This window comes from Dromiciops gliroides, chromosome 3, assembly GCF_019393635.1.
Source record: "Dromiciops gliroides isolate mDroGli1 chromosome 3, mDroGli1.pri, whole genome shotgun sequence".
In the NCBI taxonomy this organism is placed as follows: Eukaryota; Metazoa; Chordata; class Mammalia; order Microbiotheria; family Microbiotheriidae; genus Dromiciops; species Dromiciops gliroides.
The window spans coordinates 196,706,942-196,730,714 of NC_057863.1; the positions used below are offsets into that span (position 1 = coordinate 196,706,942).

The 23,773-nt window shown below is 38.9% G+C and overlaps 1 protein-coding gene across 1 annotated transcript in view; it reads right to left on the minus strand.

Annotated features, from left to right (window-relative positions):
* Positions 1-21,317, minus strand: part of GBE1 (1,4-alpha-glucan branching enzyme 1) — a 271,477-nt gene extending 250,160 nt beyond the window's left edge. The window contains exon 1 of the mRNA XM_043990842.1: positions 21,064-21,317. Coding sequence (XP_043846777.1) covers positions 21,064-21,170 — 107 coding nt within the window. The 5' untranslated portion in view covers positions 21,171-21,317. The remainder of the gene's footprint in view (positions 1-21,063) is intronic.
* Between the last annotated feature and the right edge of the window lie 2,456 nt (positions 21,318-23,773).

Consider the following 23,773-nt stretch of genomic DNA (forward strand, 5'->3'; position numbering starts at 1 on the left):
CTAAACTCAATCAGGTGTTGCCATGAGACCTCCTAAAGAAAGGAGAATGAACCAAGGTTGGGGAAAACAAACCAAGGTAAATCTGCTGTTCAAAACAAACAACACTGGTACCGGGGCCTTTAAGTGGCTACTGCATTCCCAGCATGGGTGAAACGGGAGGAGGCAGAATGTGCTTGACAAAGTGGAGAGGTACTGTAACAATTGGAGTGACTCCGCCTGCTGGAGAGTTACTGTAGGAAAGCTCCACCATGAGGAGAAGGCATCGGAGGGCAAGCCATACGGCTTTTCTTTGGCATCAGAAAGTGATGTTTGCTCTTGGGTACTGTCTATCAAAGCTATCAGCCAATTAGCTTGGAGCTGTGTGTGGGGAATGTGCCCAGTTTCACAGGAGGCTTCTGGGAGGAAGGAGGAAGCGTTGGGTCCTTTTTGTTCCTGACCTCACTGTGGCAGGGCAGATGATGGGGTCTCTTAGAAATAGTTAGATTTTGGGGGCAGCTAGATGGCACAGTGGATAGAACACCGGCCCTGGAGTCAGGAGTACCTGAGTTCAAATCCGGCCTCAGACACTTAACACTTACTAGCTGTGTGACCCTGGGCAAGTCACTTAACCCCAATTGCCTCACTAAAAAAAAAAAAAAAAGAAAAAAAAATAGATTTTTACCTTTCTCTCTGATCCTAATGCTCTTTAATAAATACTTAAACACTTAAATATTCTTGCTAAAGCTTATAATTTATTGGCGACCACTCATTAGATTTTAGATAGTATAGCCCCTTACAGTACCTTTTAAAAAAAAATTTTTAAATCATTAAAAAGCACATATTAAATACCAAAAGAAAGCATCATATGCAATATGAAACATCTTATGCACTAGAACTTTTTCCAATAAATACAGGAGTGAAGCAAACATACCCACTGGAAATGCCAGTAGTAACAAAGAATAAGACAAGAGAAAGAAACTAAAGGTTCAAAGACAGGTAAAGAAAGAAAATAAAACTGTCCCATAAAGCTATCCCCACTTGCTGATATGATGGTACATTTGGAAAATCCTGGGAAATCAGCAAAGAGAGTAATTTAGCTTCAGCAAAGTTGCAGGTTACACAGAATGTAGTGTATACATTGTTGGAAGAGAAATGTATCAAATGTTTTACTTAATTTTTTTCTTTTGTCACAAGAGAGGGTTCAGTCTTGGGGAAGAGAGTTGAAATGACCATGTTATGGAAATGAGATATGAATAAAATTATATTAAAAAGAAAAAGAAATTCAAAAGGAAATCACCTTTAAAGAATTGGAGATGAAATTTCATCACTCAGACAAAACCAAATTCCAAACTGCATTAAGTCAGAATAGCTACTTCTATATATGTTCTAATATGTGTCATGGGAGGATTATGGGCCCCGGTCACCCCAACAATTCTCTGGGGGGTTCAAGGAACCTTTTCCTTGAAACCTCAGGGGTTTTCCCTTGAAATCAAGTAGGCCTCTCCTTGAACACAATCAAGGACACACACACCCACCTAACGGAGATAAGCGGCACAGATTGAACTGAGCATGCTCCAGGACCATCACCCCACATTCCAGTCCTCCTAAGCATCTGGATGAGGTAATCCAGGAGAAGACCACCTGGAACCGCCCATCAGCAGACTGCTTAGACCCATCAGGACAAAGTTGACACCCACCACCAGATCTCTCACGAGGGATTCTTCCTACCATAGCGCAACGCGGGAAGACCACCAGTCCCTCACCCAATAAGAGACTCTTACCCACCCCCCCATCTAAACCCTATAAAATGGCACCCCACAAGTCAGTTGGGGGGAAAGCGTTTTGTTCTGGCAAAACCTTCCTCCCGGCGGGTTTCTCTTGTACCCCAATAAACCTGTTCTCTTATTCCTGATTAGGTCTTGCGCGAGAGTGTAATTCTTTACAGAGGAATCCTAAGGACCCACGTGCTTTCTCCTATCGCTTTCCCCATATCATATGTATAACTTATTTTGTTCAAATTTCTCAAGAATATTTATAATTGGGGGCAGCTAGGTGGCTCAGTGGATAAAGCACCAGCCCTGGATTCAGGAGTACCTGAGTTTGAATCCAGCCTCAGACACTTGACACTTACTAGCTGTATGACCCTGGGCAAGTCAATTAACCCTCATTGCCCCACCCCACCCCCAAAAAAAGAATATTTATAATTGCTAATCAAGCAAAAATGGTAATTATATATACACTACTCTGTATGAAATCCTGGGGAAAAAAATCTAACTACAAAGATAGATGTAATCATACAGTATTTTGAAAATAGGCCTTATTTGTATAATTATACAAAGAAAACAACTAGAAAAATAATTATTTAAGTAGGTTCTAGAGTGTTATACCTTATAGTGAGAAAGATCTGGATTTAAATCCTGCCTCAGGCATTTTCTGGCTGTATCACCCCAGATAAGTGACAAGATTTGGGGAGCTCAGTTTCTACATATGTAAATATGGAATAATATCAGCATCTAATCAGCATTAGATGAAATAATGAGAGGCAGCATTCAACATTGAACTTGAATCATGGGACCTAAGTTCCAGTACCAATGTATCTGGGTTCTGCTACTTACTATCAGTGTGACTGTGTACACAGTAACTCAGGTTCCTCAAAGGACTGGATAACCTATCAGGTCTTTCCCAGCTCTAGATTCTTCAATTTTAAGTAAAGTAGACTACAAATCTTAAAATGCTATATAAATGTTATCTGTCATTATCACTACTATTTAAGCTATCTTATATTATTAAAGTTCACTAGATGAAAGGTAAATTTATGAGTACATTACTCCTAGGCTAGAGGTAATTATTTATTTAAAAGATGAGACTAAACTAGAACAATTAGTTATGAATTATACCACTGAGAAGTTGCACTCAAAACTATAAAAACTTAAATTTCTGAGTTCTTCTGAAAAGTTATTAAATAGGTATCAAAAACACACCAGCTGTCTGGATTTTCCAAATCAGTGAAGCACAAACCTAAGGCAGAGTTTCTTTGATCAATCAACAAGTATTAACTGATGGTTAACCTAATACTAAGGCACTGTGAAAGAGGGTAAGAGAAAAAAGTACAAAAGGCAACAAACTAAATGAGAAAAGGGTCCCTGTCAAAGAAACTGCACCCAGCCAAATCATCGTTAAAGGCTGCGCAAAACCAAGTCAAGCAAAAAGTCATAAAATCATTCCTATGCTTACTGTAAATACTACTCAACAACCACAATGAATTGAATTTTAACCATCATAAAAACACATCCTATGAGTAAATATTGCTTTTTCCCATTTAATCTGTTATTTTCAATATTTAGGACTAACCAGACCTAAATTGAATAAGAAGGCCATAAAAGCCGGCAGGCTTTTATGGGAGACTGGGAGAAAAGAGAAGAATTGAAGATCAGGTCAAGGACAAATTCAGTAAGCACATGATAAAGGTGAAAGGACAGAAGATTATAGTCAGAAATAACCAATTTTACAACAAAAATTTAGAAAACTGGCCCAAATCTCCAGGATAAAATAGGAAACAATAGTTTTCCCTACAACATATGCTAGCCTATCTCCAAACTCTAGAAAAGAGTGACCCATACAAGCGCTCTGTAGTACCAGTGGCCTATATTTATTAGTACTAGGCTTTAATTTTACTACAGGATTCTATGTTCATAATTAAGCCAGAAGTCAGTGTAGATCAATCAAGCAGGGCAGAGAAAATTATACTAGAACGGTCTAGAATAATAGTATATGTGAGATACTTAATAATAAGTATCATTTATATAGCACTTTAAAAGTTTGCAAAGTGCTTTACCTTATTTCTGCTGATGCCCACAAGCAGCTTCTGAGGAAGGTGCTATTTTACATATGAAGTAAGAGAATGGGGAGAAGGGAATTTTAACTTTCTTTAGTCTAAATTGCAATAGGAAATAAATTTTTTTTTTAAAGGCAATAATAGAGAAGGCTAAGCTCTCCTCATCCAGAAGGTAGCTATGGTCTACTTCGGGGTTTCAAACTCAAATATAAATGGATCCCTGAATATTGATTCTAAAAAACACAAATTATATTTTTACTTTCACTGTTTTTGTCGCATCTATTTTTTTTTTTAGTGAGGCAATTGGGGTTAAGTGACTTGCCCAGGGTCACACAGCTAGTCAGTGTTAAGTGTCTGAGGCCAGATTTGAACTCAGGTACTCCTGACTCCAGGGCCTCTATCCACTGCACCACCTAGCTGCCCCTTTCACATCTAATTTAACCACAGAGTTGTACACATTTTTGTTTTCATTTATTTTTTTGTTTGTTTGGTTGGTTTTTTGGTTTTTTTTTTTTTGAGGGGCAATTGGGGTTAAGTGACTTGCCCAGGGTCACACAGCTAGTAAGTGTTAAGTGTCTGAGGCCAGATTTGAACTCGGTTACTCCTGAATCCAGGGCCAGTGCTCTATCCACTGCGCCATCTAGCTGCCCCTGTTTTCATTTATTTTTATCACACTCCACAAAGTACTTTTTTTAATGCTAAAGAAAATATTGCCTTGATAATATTAGCTGTTTTTCAATAGGCAAGAGACTTTACTAATAAACATTCTTGAACACTCATGAGAATTTGTGGGTTCACATTTGCTACTAATGGAATCACAAATCACAGGTTAAATCTGAAATCACAAGATTTGGGGCTCAAAAGGACTTTAGAGGTTAGATGGTATTTTCCAACCCCCTTGTTTTATAGATGAGTAAACTGACATTCACAAGAGCTTCAATGGCTTGCCAAGGGTCACATGGGTAGTAAGACGCAGAGCACATATTTGAATCCAGGCTCTTTGTACCAAATCCAATGAATATTCTTGCTTCTGTGTCATGGCAGAATGTCACTATCATTAAGCCTATTTAGCTATAGCAAGGCATCACTCTGTAATCGACTGTGAAGACACATTATTCTGTCCCATATTCGGCCCTAGGAACTCTGGATCTGAAGTTGAATAACCAATAGATACTTTTGTTATCTTGTTAGCATAGGTTAATGGTCTAAAAGCCAAATTTCATTTTTATTTTAAATTTAAATCCTTAATATACATCTTTCTTTTAAATTCTTAATATGCATATATATATAAAAATTTCACATTGATTTGTCTATCTTACTACATATGAATCTGAACAAAGATACAAAAAAATGTATATTATTATGTTTTGGGCTATATGGAACCTATGAGATTACTGGCATGTACCTCGCTTATTCAGTAGAACACTGAGCCTGCATTCAAGAAAATTTGAGTTCAAATGTTACTTTAGACATTTGCTGAGTCATCCTGGGCAAGTCACTTAATTGCTATCACATCATTTCCTCATCTATAAAAACCCTGCCTGGCAGGGTTGTTGGAAAGCCCAAGTAAGATAATATTTGCAAAGTATTTAGCACAGTGTCTGACATATAAAAGGCTATATGTCACATAAAAGGTTATTCCTTTCCCCCCCCCCCCCCCCCCCCCCCCCCCCCCGCAAGCCTAGCTGTCACTCTAATCACTGACTACAGAGATCCTATGGGAAACTATAATATAGATTGCTTTTCTTTTTCTAAATAAAAATAAACTTTTTCCCCAAGGTAAAAACCAACAACAAACACAAATTAACATTATTTGTGTTTTATTGCATTTTTATTTATTTTGTTAGACATTTCCCAATTAAATTTTAATATGGCTCCCATTGCACTCAGGAGTTGGGCTCAGAGTCTGATACTTCTGGTCTAGAATGTAGGGTGCTCATGTATCAGCCTATTTTCATATGTAATCACTATAACCTATCACTTTTCTTCCTCTAGCTCATGGTAATGTTCAGCCCTCAATAAAAGAATTCTTTGGTTTTCATGGTCTTATTTTCTATTTCTGTAATAAACTGTTATTTTTTCTCTTCTTCCATATTGCCCTATTTTCAAAGTTGATCCTGCCTATTAACAGAGTTTTTATGAGAAAGAATTTATATACAACCATCAGCAGTTGAGGAAAAAAATATCCCAGCAGCTGTTTGATGCCCAAGAATATGAACACTTAGTAATCAGATGAAAGAAGACAAAAGACAGAGAGAGAAGATCAAGAGAAGGCTGATTTTTGAATTACTGTAGGCTAGCATTTACCTCCCTCAATACTGGAAGTTTCACATTCATTATGTTTCAAGATCTATCCTGCTAACAAATGCTTTATCATTTCCTCCCCATGTATTAAGGTTTAAACACCTTTTTTTCTATTAAGTTATTATTTACATTACCTTCACCTAGGTAATATAATAGGGAGGGGAAAGAAAAAGAAAGTAGGAGCAAAGGGAAAGAATAAAAAAAGAACATAAAATAAAAATCTTTCTTTACCAAGAAATAAATTATTAGGCTTGGAGTCCTCATTTGTCAGGTAACAGTTTTCAAGATATAGCATCAAGGAATCAGAAATTTTCTGAAAATAATCATTAAGTAAATTGTTTAGCTCCAATCATCCATTTGTCACTAACATAGCAATAACTATAGGCTTATGAATATATCAAGTGTGGTAAACTGAGTTTAGGTGAAATCACCTCAATATCAACTTATTTCTAACTTAAAACGTTAAAGGATTATGCAGCACAGTAATTCAAGTAAATTTGATCTAAAGACACGGTAACATATTTTCAAAAAGATTTTCATTTCGCACTGGGTCAGGTATTTTTCTGTCGACCAAGGAAATAACAAAATGATACTTCTAATAGGTATCAAGCACTAAAAAAGAATCCCAAATCAGTGGTGGATTAAGAGACATCATTAGGTAGAAAAGCATATTAAATGTTAGAAAAAAAAACATGGGAATACTTGAAGATCAAATTGCCTAACACTAGAAACCAACTCCCCAAAATCTTCCATCTTCATAAGAAGTTTTGGGGTGTATTTTTTAAAGTTCTGTATGTGCATTTATAGATATTAAAGCATACTGTCAAATCACAAAGAAACATACCTCTAGCACTTTGTCTGGCAATTTTATTATAAGCTAACTAAGAAAAACTGTAGTGAGTATTTGAATTGTACTTCTCTTAAGAAGTACTCCACAAAGACTCATTTCTCAGTAGGTGCATGCTCCAAAGTCTGAACAAAACAAAATATTGAAATCAATTATTTTAAGGCACTTTGAAGATAAGACAAGGTCATAGCTTCTTGGCCATAACTGCTAAGAACTTAGAAGTTGCTCTAGAGTAAGGAGATCACAGTAGCAAAGGGCAAATAAGCCCACTGCTATAGAAGCAGAAACTGTGCATATCATAGTGTCTGAATATTTCCCTTCCTACTAAAATCAATGACTTTTGACTTTTATCAGAGACCCAAACTTGGCCAGACACTGAGACTAAACTGCACTATTCAGCTCTGATATAAAGTGGACATTCAGGTAAAGTTAAAGTAGTACAGCAAATCATTTCTGTTCTACTGGTAATTTTTCTCATTTACATAGGCAAAGTAACTTTTATCCAATAACGTAAAAAAAAAAACTGTGCCACCACTGTAATCAACTGTTATCAAGTGACATTATGCTCAACATTCTAATATAATTTCTCAAACTGGAGCATCAGAATTGAAGTTTGGGTGATAAACTTACTCAGAGACAGATTCTGATGGAAAAATAATGAAGATAAAAGAAGTCACTGAAGCTCTTAGGGAAGATGAGAGAGGGCATGATATAAAAATATTTGGACAGTACCATTGAAAATTCTGTGAGAATTTATAGAAATCAGTATCCCTACCCCTGTGGAATTTATAATTTTTGTTTGTTTGTTTGTTTGTTTGTTTTTTGCAGGGCAATGAGGGTTAAGTGACTTGCCCAGGGTCACGCAGCTAGTTAAGTGTCAAGTGTCTGAGGCTGGCTTTGAAGGAACTTATAATTTAACAAATCATGCCACAACAATATAAATTATTTGGGGATGGGTGGGAATAACGTTATCAATGTGATTTGGAAAAGTATTTCATTCAACCTAAAAACACAGACTCCACTAAAGCTTTGATATATCAAGGGCTAGCTACATCATGGCATGAGGTTGTTGAAGCTTATGGCAGAAGAACATAAGTTGTGGCAGGTCCTATAAAGAAAGGTTTCCAGCAGGGTTCCAGTAATGAGACTCAATATCAGGTTGAATGTAAGGTAATAAATGTTTCAAACACAATAGCTTTTGAAGAACACTACCAATTTCTAGAGGTATTGGTAACCATATCAATACACAGAATACTCACACACCAGTAAAATCAAAGATGATAAAAGCAAGAAGTTATTCGTAAATAAGATCAACAAGTTTTTGGAACATAAGGGAATCTGGAGTGGTGGATCAATGGAATAGGAACAGGAAACACAGTAATAAATGACTACAGCAATCTACTGTTTGATAAACCCAAAGACTCCAGCTTCTAGGATAAAAACTCACTATTTGACAAAACCTTCTGGGAAAACTGGAAGTTAGTATGGCAGAAACTAGGCATAGACCAACATCTTATACCATGTACCAAAATAAGGTCAAAATGGGTACATGATTTAGATGTAACAGGTGAGACCATAAGTAAATTAGGAGAGGAAGGCATAATTGATCTTCTTAGATCTATGAAGAGGAGAACAATTTATGACCAAACAAGAGATAGAGAATATTATGAAATGCAAAATGGATGATTTTTATTACATTAAATTAAAAAGGTTTTGTACAGAAGCAATGCAGTCAAAATTAGAAGGGAAGCAGTAAGCTGGGAAACAATTTTTACAGCCAGTGTTTCTGAGAAAGACCTCATTTCTAAAATATATAGGGAACTAAATTAAATTTATAAGAATGCAAGCTCAGGGCAGCTAGGTGGCACAGTAGATAGAGCACTGGCCCTGGAGTCAGGAGGACCTGAGTTCAAATCTGGCCTCAGACACTTGACACTTACTAGCTGTGTGACCTTAGGCAAGTCCCCTAACCCCAGTTGCCTCACCAAAATAAACAAACAAACAAAAAAGAATGCAAGTCATTCCCCAATTGAGAAATGGTCAAAGGATATGAACAGGCAGTTATCAGATGAAGAAATCAAAGCTATCTACTGCCATATGAAAAAAATGTTCTAAATCACTAATTGATTAGAGAAATGTGAATTAAAACAACTCTGAAGTACCACTTCACATATATCAGACTGGCTAATATGACAAAAAAGGAAAATAATAAATGTTGGAGAAGATGTGGAAAAATGGATCACTAATGCATTGTTGGTGGAGTTGTAAATTGATCCAACCATTCTGGAGAGCAATTTGGAACTCTGCCCAAAGGGCTATAAAACTGCCTAGCCTTTGATCCAACAATACCACTATTAGGTCTCTATCCCAAAGAGATAACAAAAAAGGGAAAAAGACCCACATGTACAAAAATATTTATAGTTGCTCTTTTTGTGGTGGTAAAGAATTGGAAATTGAGGGGATGCCCATCAATTGGGGAATGGCTAAGCAAGTTGTGGTATATGAATATAATGCAATATCATTGTGCTATAAGAAATAAACAGGCTGATTTCAGAAAAACCTGGACTTACATGAATTGATGCTGTGTGAAATGAGCAGAATCAGAACATTGTACATAGTATCAACAACACTGTGTGATGATCAGAGTTACAATGATCCAAGATAATTCCAAAGGACTTATGATGGAAAATGCTCTCCACACCTAGAAAAAAGGACTGTGGGATCTGGATGCAGATTAAACCATACTATTTCTACCTTTTTTTTGTTTTTGTTTTATTTTTTGATGTTTTTCCTTTTTGTTCTGATTCTTCTTTCATAACATGACTAATGTAGAAATGTTTGATGTGATTGTACAAGTAAAGTGTGAGAAAATAATGGGATTCTGGAGGACCCAGAGAGCCTTACCCAGAGTCAGTCAAGTTGGAGCTTGGAATATGAATACAGACAACAGAGGTTAAAACCATACCTACCTAAAAGCCTTTCCTCACCAGAGGATCTGTCCTCTGAACTCTGACCTCAGCATGTACTGCTCATGGACCACCCTCAAGTCCAGTAAACCAATAGATTTGAATGATGTTAATCCAATTAGCTTTGAGCAGTGTGTAAGGGCCACCTCTCCTCTGGACCCACAGGAAGTTTCTGCTCAGACATGCTCACACACACACACACTGTTGGCCTGAGACTCAGAAGAGGCAGGAGTGCCTTGCTCTCTTTCTTCTATCCTAGGTACATAGGGCCTTTGAACTTTCAGAGCCACGTGTTCTCTCTCTACTAATATTTAATATGTTTTAATAAATGCTTAATGCCCCAAACTGGTACTATAATCTCTAATTTATAACTAGAAATAAATTAGAAGCCCCAGCTAAGTTCCCTAAAATTTGGGACATAGATAGGCACTCCATATAATTTCTGGGTTTTTTGGGTTTTTGTGGGGCAATGAGGGTTAAGTGACTTGCCCAAGGTCACACAGCTAGTAAGTGTCAAGTGTCTGAGGCCAGATTTGAATTCAGGTCCTCCTGAATCCAAGGCCTGTGCTTTATCCACTGCGCTACCTACCTGCCCCTAGTTCATTCTTTTTGTTTGTTTGTTTTTTGTTTGTTACCCCCATATAATTTCAAATGACACAAGAGCCTATATTAATTAGATTGCTTGCTGTCTTGGAGAGGGGGGAGGGAAAGGAGGGAGAAAAATTTGGAACTAGAAATCTTATAAAAACAAATGTTGAAAACTCTCTCACATGTAACCGGATAACCATAAAATACTTTTATGATTTCAAAAGGGAATCTGGAAAAACCTTTTAGAAAACAATGCAGATAAAAAAGCAAAACTAAAGGATAGGAGATACATTATGACCATATAATAGGAAAAGTGAAAGAAAATGGCCAACAACAATAATAATAATGGCAAAGATGTAAAGGAAGTGACTGAAAAGCAATACTTTGTACAATGAACTTTATAACTACCTGTAAAGCAAATTTAATTAGCTATATTGATACTAAGTTAATATTAAATCATTAAGAGAAATATCTGTGACCTGAACAACAACAGCAAAAGTAGCCATGGCCTAGGAATGTTGTCTGTTAGTGCTCCATTAAAACATTCCCCTACTTTTCTAACAAAGATATTAAGGTAAGAGAAAGTAAAGAGTTACTCAACAAACATTTATTAAGTACTTACGAATGGTAGGCACTGTGCTAACCTCTCTGGATAAGCAGAAAAGGAAAAAACACAAGTCCTGCCCTTAAAGAGCATTCTATAGGGGTGACAACATATATACCAGAGTAAATGAAAGGTAATCTAAGGGAAGGCACTATTAGCACAGGATGAAAAGAGGTCTAAAACCAGTAAAGGCCTCCTACAGAAGGTAGGAATGCAAATTAGTCTTAGAGGTGAGGAGAAAGCATTCCAGGAATGAGAGACAGCCATAGAAAAGGCACAGAGGAGGAAGCAGATATAAGATAGCAGAGAAAAGACAGGGACTCACCTGAAGTCTAACAAAAATCCCTCTGAATATCTTTAAATAACGCCTCAAAACAAATTCTGGAGCAGCAGAACCCACCAGAAGGACAGGGTGAAGACAATTTTCCAGCCAAAGACAACTTAGAAGGTCGGCAAAAAAGTTCTATTTTACAGGGGTGAGAGTGGAGTTCAGCCTGATACAGGAGGAGCCAGGGTTGATCCAGCCGCAGAAAAGCAGGAACAGGCCTTTGGAGTGACTGAATCAGCAGCAGAAGCAGCTGCTTCTAGAGCTCCCAGTCCACAGAAGGTAAGGGGGTCAAACAACTAGTCAGAAGGAGATTACAAGGGTCTCTTTGCTGGCACTGGGGGTAGCACTCTGTTGCTTTGCCCATGCTTGGATCTGGATCAAAGTAGTGGGGGGCAGGCCCAGGGAATGGAGGAGTACTAGCACACCAGAGCTTGGAGACACAGTAAAGCAGGGACCCTCTTCATGGCTCCAGGGTAGAAAAGAGAGCTTGTGGTCACTCAGAGCACAAGCCAGGAGAGAAGTAACCACACCTCTCCTTAGATTATACCACACTGGAAGAACTGAAAACTTAAGATCCCTAAAAGTAAAACAGCTACACAAAACCCCTGAAGCTTGGGATAGTGCTTCCTCCACACTGGAAGCAGAGCCCCACTTAAACAAAGAGTTAAAAGACAAGAAATACACTGTAAAAATGAGCAAAGAAAAAAATTATGACTACAGAAAATTACAGTGGTGACAAGGAAGATCAAAAGACACTCAAAAGAAGACAACAAAGTCAAAACTACATCCAAAGACTTAAAGAAAAAATATGAATTGGCCATGGAAGAGCTCAAAAGGGATTTTAAAAATTAAATGAGAGGTAAAGACTGAGAATTAACAACTTTTAATTCCTTTTCATTCTACTGCCTCATATCCACCTCCTCTTTTCCACCCCCCACTGCCACCACTTTATTAAACCCCCATTACCTCCAGCTTGTTTTTTTGTTTGTTTTTGTTTTTGTTTTGAGCAGGAAAAAGAATGGGCACTTACCAGTGATACCAACAGTAGAGGGTGCCCCAGGTGAGAATACCCAATCTACAACTGTATGGGCAACCATATGCACGCAATATGCATATGGCATAGGACTGAGGGGGACTTCTTTCCCTCTAGCAGAAACCAATGGGAATGTTCCCAGAGGGTGTGCAGACATACCCAGCCCCTCAAAGCAAGCCTATGTCTATGTGCAATTTAAATTCTTAGAGAATTGCCTAGGATACTGGGTTGTACCCAGGGTAACACAGTCAATATATGCTCAAAGACCGGACAAATCAAAGTCAGTTCTTATCAGTACCCCAAGCCGCCTCTTTGCCTAGACTATTATTATAGCATCCTAAAAAAAAAAAAAAAGACACCTCCACCCTCAAAATCCACATATTGCCTATAAGAAAATGTATGTCCCATTCTACATTTCTAATCCATAAATAACTCTCTGCCAAAAAGATGGAGAGCTTAAAAAAAATTTTTTTTAAAAAGAGAGATGAAACATTACATGTAATGAAAAGAAGGTGGTCAAGTTAGCTGGGTCAATAGAGTACACAAAGGTGAGTGAGTAATATGTGGTAAGCCCAGAAATTTAGGTGGGAGCCAAGTTGTGGTAAAGTGCTTTAAATTTCAAATAGAGAAGTTTGTATTTTATTTTAGAATTCATGCAGAGCCAATGCAGTTTAGTGACATGGTTGGATTTGTACTTAAGGAATATTACTTTGACAGCTGCATGGAGAATAGATTGGAGAGATTTCAAGTAGACATAAGGCAAAAACCAATCAAGAGGCCATTTTGTGAGTTCAGACAATAGGTATCTTAGGAAAGCCTGAGCTAGTGGGATGATTATGTGAGTGAAGGAGGGAAAAAAAGGGGGACCTCATAGCCTAACAATTTACAGATATGGAACTAATCAAACTTATATCAGGATTCAGGTCCCTTTGACTCCAAATATAGGCCCCTTTCCACTGCCCCATGCCAACCCTATAACCTAATATAAGAATAAATCACTACAGAAATTCTGGCAAATACATTCTAAATATATATAGAAAGAGAGTATGTCTATTTATTGTACTATCAGTTTTATCTAGAAATGCTCATGAGATGACCTGGATCAGTTTGGTCAAATGTTAAGCTTTCCAAAGGCTCATTTTCTCCTCCACTGCTTTTCACTATTTATGAGGAAATTCTCGCTCAGAATTATCTGTAATTCTTCTTCATAATATTCCTTAAATGAGCTTGTACTATAAGCAAGTGTTGTATACAGCTACAACATGTTCCTCTATTTGGCAAGGAGATAAGTCTTTGCAGGCTGAGGACTCTTTACATGTATTGAGACAGTTAAAATTTTTCTAAAACATAGTGATAATCAGAATCTAGCCTAAATTTGCCTCTTTCCAATTTCCACTCATTTCCAGTTCTGCCCTTTGAGAAGAAGCAGGACAAATCTAATCACTCATTGATGTATATAGTGAAGTGAGCAGAACCAGGAGAACGTTGTACACAGTGACAGCAATATTATTTGATAAAGCACTGTGAATGACAACTATCCTCAATGTATCAATATACACTGAGCTAAAACAATCCCAAAGGACTAATGATGAAGCATACTATCCACCTCCAAAGAAAGAACTAATAATGAACACAAATTGAAGCTATTTTTCAATTTCTTTCATTTCATTTTTTCTTTTATTCAAGTTTTCTTATACAAAATGATTAATATGGTAATGTGTTACATAATTGCAAATGTATAACCTATATCTGTTTACCACCTCAGGGAGGGGGTAGGGAAAGGAGGGATAAAATTTGGAACTCAAAAGTTTAAATAAAAATGTTTATTTTTTTTTAATGGGGGGTGGAGTTTACCTGACAGTAGTATGCATGAAAGGAGGAACAGACAAGTTTGGTGGAGTCAGGTTGTAAAGGGTTTTAAATGCCAAACAGAAGAATTTATAATTTGGGAGTTTTGTGCATGAAACCTCAAATTTCTATTACTTACAACTAGCTTTTCCTTTTAAGTATATAAAAAATCTAATCACTCTCCTGTATGGCAGCCCTTCAAAATACTTAAGAGCAGATACCATTCTTCACCATCTCCCCAAATTTCTACACATTTAACATAGTGTCACATATCTGGAGCTGGAAAGAAAATCTAAGAGGTTATCTAATCCAACCTCCTCATTTTATAGGTGAGGAAACTGAGGCCCAGGGAGGCTAAATAACTTACCTGAAGTAACACTCTTGGGAATTGTCTGGAACTAGAACTCTGAGTAAGGCTTAAAATATCACTGGAGGGGGAAAAAAAAAGGAACAGTGCTTGCTCTATAAAGAACTTTCCTTTCTGAAAAATGAATTTCCCTTTGATGGACCTTAGGCAAGTCATTTTTTCTCTCTGCGTCTGTTTTTTCAACTGTAAAATTAGTGTTGGATTTGATGATCTCTAAGGTCATGTTATGGGCCCATAGCACCCCATAAGTTCTCTGGGGCACATCAAAAAACCTTCTCCTTGAGAAACTAATCCAAAGGACAGACACACCTAAAGAGATAAGTGGAACCAGATAGCTTCCCGACCTCCACCCTTCATTCTAGTCTCCCTCAACCCTGGGGAGGTAAGTTTGGCTGTGGCTGCTGCCTTTGTGTCCTGAGAGAGACGGCTTGAGAGATCTGCAACCAACCCTCACCCAACTCCTCCAGCCACCACCAGGGGGGGATGGTCCTCCCTCACTAAAGGAACTTTCCAAAGTCAGATGGTCAACCCCATCAGTCCTCTATAAAAGTACCTGCCTGTCTCCTGCTCGAGGAGATTGCTATCTCAGAGCCACTCCCTCTGTGCCATGCCTTTCTTTCCATGAGAAGTCCAAGGATTTCTTTCATGATTTCCCTTCCCTTCCCTTTCCCTTCCTTCCTGGCGTAAATAAATTACTATCTTATTCTAACTGCTTTTGCATGCAAGAGGGTGTAATTCTTTAAAGAGTAATTCCTAAGGACCCCAAACCCCTACTCCTTAGCCCATTTTCCCCATGACAGTCATTTCCAGATCTAAAATCTTGGGAGGACATTTCTCCAAACTGGAGGATCTGAATAAAGGTTTTTGGAAAAGGAGTAGAATTTGATCCCAGAAAACTGATCTCAGAGTGTCCTTTCCAATATATATTGCCTATTTAGTTGCTGACTGGCATGATTTTAAAGACCTTCAACAACCTGGTTGTCTTCCCCTTCAGAAAGGAATGAATTTCTACCTAGAAAGTATTTCTTTTTTTTCTCCTTGACCCTCTCCTTTTTAAGATTTTAAGTCTGGGGCGGCTAGGTGGTGCAGTGGATAAAGCACTGGCCCTGGATTCAGGAGTACCTGAGTTCAAATCCAGCCTCAGACACTTAACACTTACTAGCTGTGTGACCCTAGGCAAGTCACTTAACCCCAATTGCCTCACTAAAAAAAAAAAAAAGATTTTAAGTCTCAAACTTGCCCAGAAATGGATCTAGTTATAAAACAGCAAAGAAAATAAACTAAAATCATAATTTTTGTGGACTACAATTAAATGTTAGGAATAATATTCTCATAAAGCTTCAAATGGTGGAAAGAACATTAGTCTTAAGAGTCAGAAGACCCATAGTTCCAGCTTTGGTACTAACTAGTTATATGCTTCAAAGTCACAAAGTCCCTGATCCTCAGTTTCTTCATCTCTAAATGTGGAACACTAGCACTTCAGTTACCTACCTTTTAGGTTCAAGCTGCTGTGAGAAAAAAGTGTGTATAAAGTACCATGTACATGTGTTAGTCCAAAAATCCTCTGATTTTCCAGTCCTCTTTGGGATTCTTAAGGTTCATGTTCAACAGATTGTTTCATTATATAGTAGAACCAGCAATGGATTTGAAATCATATCCTGGCAATTCTGTACTACCTGTAAGACCCAAATAACTTAATCTTTATGCCCCTAAAATCGGAGGAGTGAGGAGTGGAGGAGTATACTATGACCACAAAGTTCTCTTCCAAATTTCAACCTATGATTTATGAACCTAAACATACTTCCTTCTGCCTCTCTCTTCAATATGCCTCCCCTCCCCTCAACTCCATCTCTTTCTGAAATCCTCCCTGACTGGAGTTTTTCATGATAGAAATGTCCAGTCACAGTGTACTTCTTGCCAGTTCTTGACATGTTCTTGCCTGAGACATCATGGGAAGAAAACCAATCAGATATGATTGAACAAAACCCCTTACCCCATTGAGGAGAGCTACCTTGATATAAGAATGATTCATAGTCTTATTGAAATAGGAAAAATCCTCTTACAGGACTAGTGATCCCTTTACCATGGCCTCTAACTTCCTCATATTATAGCATGAAGAATATAATATCTGAGGAGGCAGCAATATCCTCAGGTTGTATTTTTGATTGCCCATTACCATTTGTCTTTGATTGTGCTGTCAACCTCAGTTCTTGATTGTCTCCAACTGCCTGAAGGTCTCATGCCCTCCCATGTGTAAGTTAAAATACAAATGTAATAAAGTTCTATGACTTTTAGTATTCCAAGACAGTTAGCCTCTTCTGTAAAAGTCCAAGTTTCCAAAAGCAGCTCCAATGAGCCAATACAATTAAGGTAACATTTTATTAACCAGATTTGGCTCTGAATGACTTGGTTATTTCCAAAAACTTAATCCAACCTGGTAGGAAGTTTTGCAACCAATGAGACTAGAAACAAACATGTAACAGACTGTTCCAAAAGAATTGCAAGATGACAACACTTATTTGACTGTGTCCATTCTGGTTTCTTTTTTCTTTCTTTTCTTTTTAATCACATTGCTTAATAGTCAGATCTCTTACAGACTCAGAGGGACTGAATTTGGCAGTTTCCATTTCCAAAAAACATACTAAACTGAATATATTATCTACCATGTTATATGCAGAGAATGAATGGGGCATTTCAAAGTGACAATATTCTCTTTCTGCCCAAGATAGTACTCACTGTATTTTCTTCCTATTTGCCAAATTCTGGGTTCTATAAATAAGAATGAATTGCTTGCCATGGTTTCCAGGGCTTTGAAGTAGAAAGGCCTTCTAAATTATGACAGCAAGCAAGCTTAAAAGGTTCTACAATTTATTGAGCTCTTCTAAATAGCAGGAATAGTAGACAAAATCCAATTTCACCACATTTTGAAAAGCTATTAGAGGTTTTACCAAAGAGGTTTGATTTAACAAAATTCTTTAAGTAGATCTCTATGTGTGAGACTCCTGTTAGGCAGTAGGACACATAGACCAAAAACAAAAATAGTCTCTTCTTTAAGAAAGAAAGTGAAGAAGAGAGGCAAGAGATATGCTGAAACATTTAAATAAGCTAGGAATAATTACCAATGTTTAGAGGGAATTTTTGTCATTGCTTTCCCTCAAAACTCCTACTAAATGCAGACACCCAAGTTCCAGTTATACAAAAGCTAATTCATTTATCACATCATATTTGTTATGAAAATCATGTAATCATTCTGAGTTCACTACAGATTTATGTTATAGAACCTCAACTGAATCTCCAATACTGCTACGTAATACTACTATACTCTTATCCCACTCTCCATGGCAGCATTTCCAAAAACCTTTTCATCCCTGTTAGAACCTCCCATGATACCCCATTCCCCTACTCTCTCAGCTAAGAACCTTTCTCCATTATTTTGTTGAAAAAAATGAGGCCATTCACAGAGTGTGCTGCATCTTCATCTTCCATCACTTAAGTGCCTTCTGCCACTTATCTCCTTTACCCATTTTCATTTGAGGTGGCCTTACTCCTTACTTGGTTAAGTGATCCCATTCCACCCCATTTCCTCCAACAGATTGCCCCCTCTGTCATCCCCATTCTTTCACTTATTTTCTTTTTCTTTTCTTTTTTTGGTGGGGCAATGGGGCTTAAGTGACTTGCCCAGGGTGACACAGCTAGTAAGTGTCAAGTGTCTGAGGGTGGGTTTGAACTCAGGTACTCCTGAATCCAGGGCCAGTGTTTTATCCACTGTGCCACCTAGGTGCCCCTCTTTCGCTTATTTTCAATCCCTCCATCTCTACTGGCTCATTTACTATTGCCTACAAACATGCCCATGTCGTCCCCATCTTGAAAAATCCCTCACTTGATCCCTTCATATTTGATAACTATTGTCATATATCTCTTCTACCCTTTGTAACTAAACTCCTCGATAAATCCATCTACAATAGATGTGAACACCTTTCTCTCATCCCAAGGAGTTCTTAACCCCTTATACAATGCAGTTTCGAACCTTATCATTCCACTGAAACTGCCCTCTCCAAAGTTACTAATGATCTCTTAGCAAATCCAATGGTCTTTTCTATATCTTCCTTCTCTGACATATCTAAAGCCTGCCTCTGACACTTGATCACTCTCTCCTCCTTGATAGTGCCTTCTCTCTAGGTTTTCAGGACAGTAGTTTCTCCTCCTGACCACTCCCATTCTGTCTCCTTTGCTGGATTCTCTTCCAGATCATGCTAACTATAAGTGTCCAGAAGGGTTTGGTCTTGGGTCCTCTTCTCTTCTCCCCAAATAAGACTTCACATGGTAACCTCATCAGCTTCCATGGATTTAATTACCATCTCTTTGCTAAAGATTCTTAAATCCCCCCTATCTTGCCCCAAACTCTCTACTGATCCCTAATCTCACATCTCCAGCTGCCTTTCAGACATTTCAAATTGGATGTCTAGTCGACATCTTAAACTCAGTATGTCCAAAAAGGGATTCATTATCTTACTTCTAAACTGCCCCTCCCTTGCCTTCCCTATTATTGTAGAAGGCAACACTATCCTCCCAGTTCCTCAGGCTAACAACCTAGGAGTCATCCTGTACTCTCCACTCTTTCTCACCCTCCACATCCAATCTGTTGCAAAGGATTGTTAATTTCAGCTTTGCAACATCTCTTGTATACACCCCCTTTTCTGCTAACACTGCCACCACTCTAATGCAGGCCCTCTTCTCACGCCTGGATTACTGCAATACCCTGCTTCAAGTGTCTCCTCACTTTCCATTTAGCCACTAAAGTGAATTTCCTAAAACACAGATCTGATCATCTCACCCCAGTCCATCCCCCTACTCAATAAATTCCAGTGGCTCCCTATTACCTCTAACATCAAATACAAAATACTTTATTTGGCATTCAAACTCTTCATAACTACCACACCCCCTTGCACCCTTACCTCTCCAGTCTTCTTACACATCACTCCGTCACACATACGATTCCCACAAGACACTCATCTTTCTACTTTAGCCATTTTCTCTTGCTGTCTCCCATTGCCTAGGACACTCTACCTCCTTCCCTCACAACTTAAAAGCCCAAACGAAAATCCCATCTTTAACTGGAAAGCTTCCCCAAACCCTTTTAATTCTAGTGCCTTCATTCAGCTACTTTCCTATTTATTATCCATAAAGCATGCTCTGTAGATATTTGGTTACATGTTGTCTTGCCCATTATACTATAACCTCTTGGAGAGCAGAGCCTCTCTTTTGCTTCTTTTGTGTCCCCAGAACTGTCTAGAACATAATAGGAACATAATAAATGCTTACTGATAGACTGATAAGGATCATAAGATCATAGATTCAAAGCAACAATGGTCCTTAGAAGCCATCAAGTTCAGCTCCCTCATTATATAGGTGAAGCTGAGGCATATTGACGTCCAGTGATTGGTTCAGGGGCACACATTTAGTGTCTGATACAGAATGTGCATTCAGGTCCTTCCTACAGACTCCAAGTTCAGCGGCCTGTCCAATAAATAATGCCACCCACTCGAGACTAGAAATATTCCAATGGAATACCTAGCTCGAGTCTCATTCCAGTAGTCAGCTAGATCACTTTTGTGAGTACTCTAACATGTCTGGATTCAAAAGGGCATAAATATTAACTATTAAAACAAGAATTGAACAATAACAAGACTGATATTCTTGCTCTTACATTAAGAGCTGTCGCCCACCCAACTCAAAGGATTTCCGTGTTTTCAATTCAGCAAACAGGATCAGAGGAGATTGGGCAGCACGTACAGAAGGCTGCAAAATTACAAATTCACTAAGGAAGACTGCACTTTGAATAAACTCAGTTCTTCTACTCTCTTGATGGAGGGAGGCCTCGGTCACCCAAAAGAAAAGTTTACAAATTATAAAGGGAGCAACAGGATACCCCCAAACACGGGGCAAACGGGCATTCGGGGTACCAGAGCCAGCCTAGTCATCGACACCAGGAAGAGGCTCCAGCCCGCACCACGCGCCACACGCGCCGCACGCCTCGCACGCTCACCCGCTGGCCCCCGCCCACCACGAGGGCGAATCGACCTCGCTCGGCTGGAACCCAAAGCAGCAAGCGAACAGATAGAGACGTGTTCTGCCCCTTAGTCCCCACCCCTCTAGCAGCTACCCTCTCAGTCCCCTCTGCCCCTCGGCCCAGGACCGGAAGTCCAGATACTCTCCCCTCCCCCTCCCAAAGGGGAGGTGCCCGGCCCTCCTGTCAATCAGCTATCTCGCCAGCTACTATGAAGAGGATGAAGGAAACCGGAAGAGGGGAGTGGGCCCTCGGGGGGAAAGAGGGGCTGTCGGGGCGGTGGACGCGGGGCGGTACCTCCGCTGGAAGTCCACTGCGTAGGGCTTCAGATACGGGTCAATCTCAAGGAGACGGGACAGCCCGGGAACATCCGCCAAAGCAGCCGCCAACGCCGCCTCCGCCATCTTCCCGCTGCAGCCCCAAGCAGCTGAGGCCCGAGAGGGTCGAGTAGAACCGGAGCCGAGACTTAAGGAAGGAGGAGCTAGAGTACGAAGCCCTTCGAGGTCGGTAGTTCCGACCCCGGGCTCTTTATACTTGGTGCAACTGGCCACCCGGCCCACCCCCTTTTCTCCTCCTCTTTTCCCTCCCCGCGGGGAGTGGGAGGGAGGGGCGAGACCCTGATTGACCCACGGACCTCGGACACGCGCGCTTGGGCGAGCAGCTGCCTCCGCGCACTCTTCTGGGACCTAGCCGTGCACGCGCCGCTAACGGGACCGACCCAGGGAAGCTGCTGTGCTGACCCGCCAGCGCAACCAGGGCATCTTAACTTGACTACTTTACTAAAAACCTTCTTCATATTCTTCCCCTTTGAAATAATCGTGCGTGGTTAGCACGATTTGGTTGCACAAACCTGGGAAAGTCTTTGGAGATCACCTAGGGAACTTATAAATCGTTGGATTTTAGACCTTAAACCTAAAGTACTATAAATTAAAATAGGATTAAGGAAAAGTAACTGACCACAGTCCATCAGAGGGAAATGTTTTCCAGGTTTGTTTGGTTTTTTTTTTAAACAAAGCACTTCTCCAAAGATGTTTTAAGTGGCAATTAAGACAAATCTCTTATTAGAGTACTGACCACCTGAATAGAAAAACAACAGAGTTGTAATGTTGTCAGCCAAGTAAAATCACATGTTTTACATAATTATATTAAAAGTGTTTTTTAACCTGCCCCTCATAAATCTTCGTGCCTTCCATCTGAGATATATCTCCAATTTATCCTGTACACATATCTTGTGTCCAAAGTGGTTAGCATGTTCTCCCCCAACGTTGAACTATCAGTTACTTGAGACCAAGGACGCCCCTCCTTTTGCATACCCAGTTCCTAGCACAATATATGATTTTAATAAATACTTCTTGACTTAATATTCCTTCAGATTCACTCAGAGTGGCTTAAAAAGTGTTTCCTGATGCTCTGAATTTCAGAATATAGGTATTGTTCTCTGTAATACTAAGAACTAAATGGAAATCAGACTTGAAAATCTCATTATTTCTCCCAATGGCTATATCAGTGATTTTTTTGGTTTCTTTGTGACTAGCTATGTGCCTTCATACAAAGCTCTTTCTTTACCTCTTCAGTTTCCTTTATATGTAGCATGATGTAGTCTGGGTTGGAAATTTTTTGTGTGCCAGATATCTAGCTACAAGCTAATGAAAAGAATTTTAACTTTGAGCAGGGGACACATCAGTTTGATTTCCCCCCCACCCCAATACTTGGTAACTGTATGACCCTGAGCATTTTCCTCATCTATAAATAATAATATTGGCAATAGCTGTCTCACAGGGTTGTTGTGAGGTTCAAATGAGGTAATTTATATAAATTGTAAATGGTCTGATTGCATAATAAATGTCAGCTAGTAAACCTGCAGCATGTTGAGCAAATCATTTCACCCCTCTCTAGACCTCAGGTTCCTCACCTATAAAATGGACTCAATGATCTCTAAGATACCTTATAGATCTACAGTCCAATGATCTTAAAAATAAAATGGTTAGATTAGGTAGGGCTTCCTAAACTTTTTCCACTCAAGACCCTTTTCATTGGAGAAATTTTTACACAATTCCAGGTATGTGAAATAGGTATACATAATCTTTTACCTTTGTTGACTTTTTTGCAACATCCCTGCCCCCAATTCAGTTAAGTGGGGTCTCCACTCACAGTTTTAAAAGTTAGGGATTAGGTGGCCACCTATGCCTTTTCTAATCATAAAAAATTATAAAAGTGATATAATATGTCAGGAAATAATTCAGGGGTCTTCCATTAAGCTTTTCCTTTGACTTTTTGCACAGAGTGGAAAATGAAGGTCATAATCAGCTATAGTATGAGAATTTATCATTTGGTTAGCCTGGGAGTTTATAGAGCAATATAGTTTTACTCCCAATTTACTTTGCCTCTCCATCTCTGCTTCTCAGGACTTTGTCCTTCCATAAGAGGAGAACAATTAGAAAAACAATCTCGGCAAAATGAAAAGATCACTGGATTTAGGATCAGAGGTCATGAGTTCAAATCCTACATCTATAACTTTGGACACCAGCTGTAAAATTTGGAGTTGGGAGATCTGACTAGATGGCCTCTGATGTCCCTTTCATGTCTGAATCTTTGATTCTATGAATGTCCCTGGGATTCTCAATGGGCCCATCTCTGGTGAGTTTCTTTTCTTTCCAGAAATGCTACCTCAGTTCTTAAAGTGGACTTTGTCCTCAAGTATTCCTGGAACTTTTCTCCTCAATCCAGGAACCTGCTACAATGTCACATAATGCAAGTATTCTCTCCTACCTCTGCTCCCAGGTATGTTTTGAGGTCTTAGAGAATTGTAATTGCTTGGGGAAATAATGGAAGAAGAAAATGAATAGGGAAAGAATCTGATTCATCCCATAGCTAGCAGAAAATTTATTAGAGCCATTCTCATTTAAAAAAAAAAAAAGGCCTGCTTTCAAGGTGTATAGACAGGACTGAAAAATAATTATTTGTTAATTTTTCAGAGGTTCAGATTGTCATTAGCTCAGAAGAGACA